The sequence below is a fragment of the Apus apus genome, chromosome 1, assembly GCF_020740795.1.
Source record: "Apus apus isolate bApuApu2 chromosome 1, bApuApu2.pri.cur, whole genome shotgun sequence".
Lineage (NCBI taxonomy): Eukaryota > Metazoa > Chordata > Aves > Apodiformes > Apodidae > Apus > Apus apus.
The window spans coordinates 440,975-444,790 of record NC_067282.1 but is presented as its reverse complement, the minus strand read 5'-3'; the positions used below and the strand labels follow the sequence as shown (position 1 = coordinate 444,790).

Here is a 3,816-nt window from a genome sequence, read left to right as displayed (position 1 = left end):
ATTCTGGGCTGTGAGGGTGGGGAGAGCCTGGGCCAGGTTGCCCAGGGAAGCTGTGGCTGCCCCATCCCTGGCAGTGTTGAAGGGCAGGTTGGATGGGGCTTGGAGCAGCCTGGGCTGCTGGGAGGTGTCCCTGCCCATGTAGGGGGGAGACTGGGTGGGCTTTGAGGTCCCTTCCAACCCAAACCAATCTGGGACTCTGGTTCAAACTGAATATAAAGAGAAGCTTTTTCACTGTAAGGACAATCAAGCACCACAGAAGAGACCCAAAGAGGTGATGCAACATCCATCCTTGGAAACTTTAGACACAGAACTGGATAAAGCCCTGAGCAACCTTGTCTGTCTCTGGAGCTGCCCTTGCTTGGAGCAGCAGGATGAATCAGAGATGTCCTGAGGTCACATCCAACCAAAATTACCCTGTGATCCTGTGATCACCATCTACTGATGGAGACATCAAGAGCACCTGAGCCTCCTGCCTTCTCAGTAGCACCTGGTGCTGCTCTGGTCACCTGTGTAAGTTCCTGCTGTGCAGGGCTTTGTGCTCCACTCCCTTGTGTGATGGAAACCAGCGTGTTCAGCCTGGAGAGCAGACACCCAGTGTTCCAACCAGGGCTCAGACACCCTGGGACCTCTCTCGGGAAGAATCCCAGGGGCTGCTGCAGTGGAACCACCAGACATGCCCCCGTGCATGGCAACCTGGTCACCTCAAGGGTGAGGACCACAGCTCATGATAACCAGCAACAAGGGAAGAGTTTAAACCAAGAGGAAAAAGTAGAGGTTGCTTCTTCCTAAAGAAACAGATTTATTTTTGAGGACAGAGAACATCAGGAGGAGAAAATAGAAGCAGGCACTTCACATCTCTCTGTTTCTTTGTGAAATCCTATTTCTCAGGATTTTGAACCTTTTTTTCCAAAGATGAAGTGGTGTCTCCATCCTTACAGATATCCAAAAGCTGGACACAGTCCTGGGCAACCGGGTTCAGCTGGTCCTGCTGTAGCTGGGGGGTTGGACAAGGTGACCTCGGGAGGTGCCTCCAGCCTCTGTTCTGAGGTCCTGTGCTGCTGTGCAGACAAACACAGTTTGCTTTCAGACCTTCTTCTCTGACCTGGAGGCTGGTTGGCTTTCACTGCATGGAAAGAGCTTTGCAGAAGTGTCCCACTGGTAGAGGAACAAAGACTCTAGAGGCCCCCAGGGGCTCTGTTCCATGGGGAGCACCCAAGGAGTGTGTAGCATTTTTTTAAAAGCTGAAGATTTTGAACTTAGGAATTCCAGGCATGTCTGAAGTCAAAGATATGAAACGATTTTGACTTGGAAATATGACTTCCTTCAGCTTGGATGTATCACTGGTGAGTTGTTGGTTTTTTTTATAATGTTTATTCTTTCTCTTGAAATGTCATCATTTTTTCATATAATTATTACTATTAACTTAAATTATTTTCACAGTGACTGCCAACAACTCTGGGTCTGAAATTTTCCCAGAGCACCTGCTACAAGGAGGCAGAGACACCCAACAGGTCAGAGCAAGCCCAGGGAGCTGGAGGGGCTTCTTCTGAGGTGCATTCCTGCCTCTCTGCAGTCACTTCCTGGGGTCATTGTGCTTAGAACTTTGCTACAGCCCGAGTTAGTGCCAGAAGTTTTGCTCAGACGTTATGAGCAAGTGAAGGTGCCAGAGTGGAATGAACCAGCTCAATCCTGCACAGGCCACTGCAGCTTTCACCCAGCTCTGCCGCGGTTCTGGGTGAGATGGGGACGATGTCTGTGATGCCCAGACATCTCTGGCAGGTTCCTGAGCCACTTCTCCTTCCCGTGGCTCTACCAGCTGGGTCGGGGTTGGATTTGGATCATTGTAGTAGATTCTCTCTGAGTTGGGGGAGGGTAAACACTCCTGGAAGGAGTTCACAAGTGCTCTTGTGCCTCATGGCAGCACTTGGGAGCCTCCTGCCAGGTGCCAGGTGCCATGAAGCAGAGGCCAGTCCTGCACCAGAGCCTCTCAGTGTGAAACAAGATGAGCCGGTGGGAGGACACCAGGGCAGGTCACTGGGCAGTCCTGTTGTTGTTTATATGAATTAAATTCAGGATCCTCCTCTGTATCTGTTTGGTCCTCACCCCGTAGATGATGGGGTTGAGCACAGCAGGCACCAGGATGTAGACGTGCCCCATGGTGACGTGGACCACTGGAGCCAGGTCCTTCCCAAACCTGTGCACCACAGACAGCCCGATCAGGGGCACGTAGAAGACCAGGACCACGCAGATGTGGGCAACACAGGTGCTGAACACCTTGAGCCTCTCCTTCCAGGCTGGCAGCCCCAGGACAGCCTTGAGGATGAGGAGGTAGGAGAGGCAGATGAGGAGGGCGTCCAGCCCCATGACCAGCAGGATGGCAGCCAGGCCATACACCATGCTGGGGGTGGTGTTGGCACAGGCCAGGTTCATCACGTCCTGGTGCAGGCAGAAGGAGTGTGACAGCGCCCGGGAGCTGCAGAAGGGAAGGGGCAGGAGGAACAAGGGCAGGGGCAGGAAGAAGAGAACCCCCCTGGCCGTGGCCACCAGCCCGATCTTGGCGGTGGCAGCGTTGGTGAGGATGGCAGGGTGTCTCAGGGGGTGGCAGATGGCCACGTACCTGTCCACGGCCATGGCCAGCAGGACAGTGGACTCGATGGCCGAGAGGGCGTGGATGAAGAACATCTGGGCCAGGCAGGCGCTGAAGCTGATCTCCCTGGTGTTGAACCAGTAGAAGGAGAGCACACGTGGCACGGTGGAGGTGGACAAGGCCAGGTCGATGGCAGCCAGCATGCAGAGGAAGAAGTACATGGGGGCGTGCAGGCTGGGCTCCACCTTCACCACCAAGAGCACGGCGCAGTTGCCGGTGACCGCCAGGATGTAGATGAAGCACAGCAGGATGGGCATCCAGAAATGGGTGCTCTCCAGCCCCGGGAGGCTGGCCAGGATGAAGGAGGGTGGGCTGAGGTCAGAGCTGTTGGGGGAGGGCATGGCACCTGGAGGGAAGAGCAGTCATGCCAGACCACGGGGCATCTGCTGCTGCAACACAAAGAGACACCTTTGTCTGTCATATCATATCATATCATACCATACCATACCATACCATGTCATATCATATCATGTCATAATCATATCATATCGTATCATATCATATCGTATCATATCATATCATATCATGTCACAGACTGGTTTGGGTGGGAAGGGACCTCAAAGCCCACCCAGTGCCACCCCTGCATGGGCAGGGACACCTCCCAGCAGCCCAGGCTGCTCCAAGCCCCATCCAACCTGCCCTTCAACACTGCCAGGGATGGGGCAGCCACAGCTTCCCTGGGCAACCTGGGCCAGGCTCTCCCCACCCTCACAGCCCACAATTTCTCCCTCACATCTCAGCTCCAGCTCCCCTCTTCCCAGCCCTGCAGGGGGTCTCCCCAGAGCTAAAATTAACATTTGGTTGTGAAAATGTGTGGGGTTTTACTGCCCATCTGTGCCAAGCCCTGCTCCTCAAATAGCAATCCTGATTTATTTCCCTGACGTGGGGTTTTTCTCTCTCAAATCTGTAGCAAATGAGCCTCATGCTCAGTTTTTACCCCAGTTTCCAGGCAGAGCAGCTGGGCTGGTCACCATCAAGTTGCCTGGAAGCTCTTCCAGTGGGGAAGTTTCCAGCAAACCTCTTCCATTGGGCTGCAGGGTGAGTGGACAAAGAGCTCCAGGAGCTGCCAACAAGCGCCTGAGGCAGCTTCCCTGCAGCCCCCAGGAGCCGTGGGTGTGAGGCTCATGGTCAGAGATCTGCCCCCCATGTCATTTCTTTGCAGGGAACGT

The 3,816-nt window shown here is 54.2% G+C and overlaps 1 protein-coding gene across 1 annotated transcript; it reads right to left on the bottom strand.

The window, feature by feature from the left end:
• Window positions 1-2,002: 2,002 nt before the first annotated feature.
• On the bottom strand, window positions 2,003-2,988 carry LOC127380171 (olfactory receptor 51E2-like). Its single transcript, XM_051608771.1, has one exon. It carries the CDS (start codon window positions 2,986-2,988, stop codon window positions 2,032-2,034), a length of 957 nt encoding a protein of 318 aa, XP_051464731.1. The 3' UTR covers window positions 2,003-2,031.
• Between the last annotated feature and the right edge of the window lie 828 nt (window positions 2,989-3,816).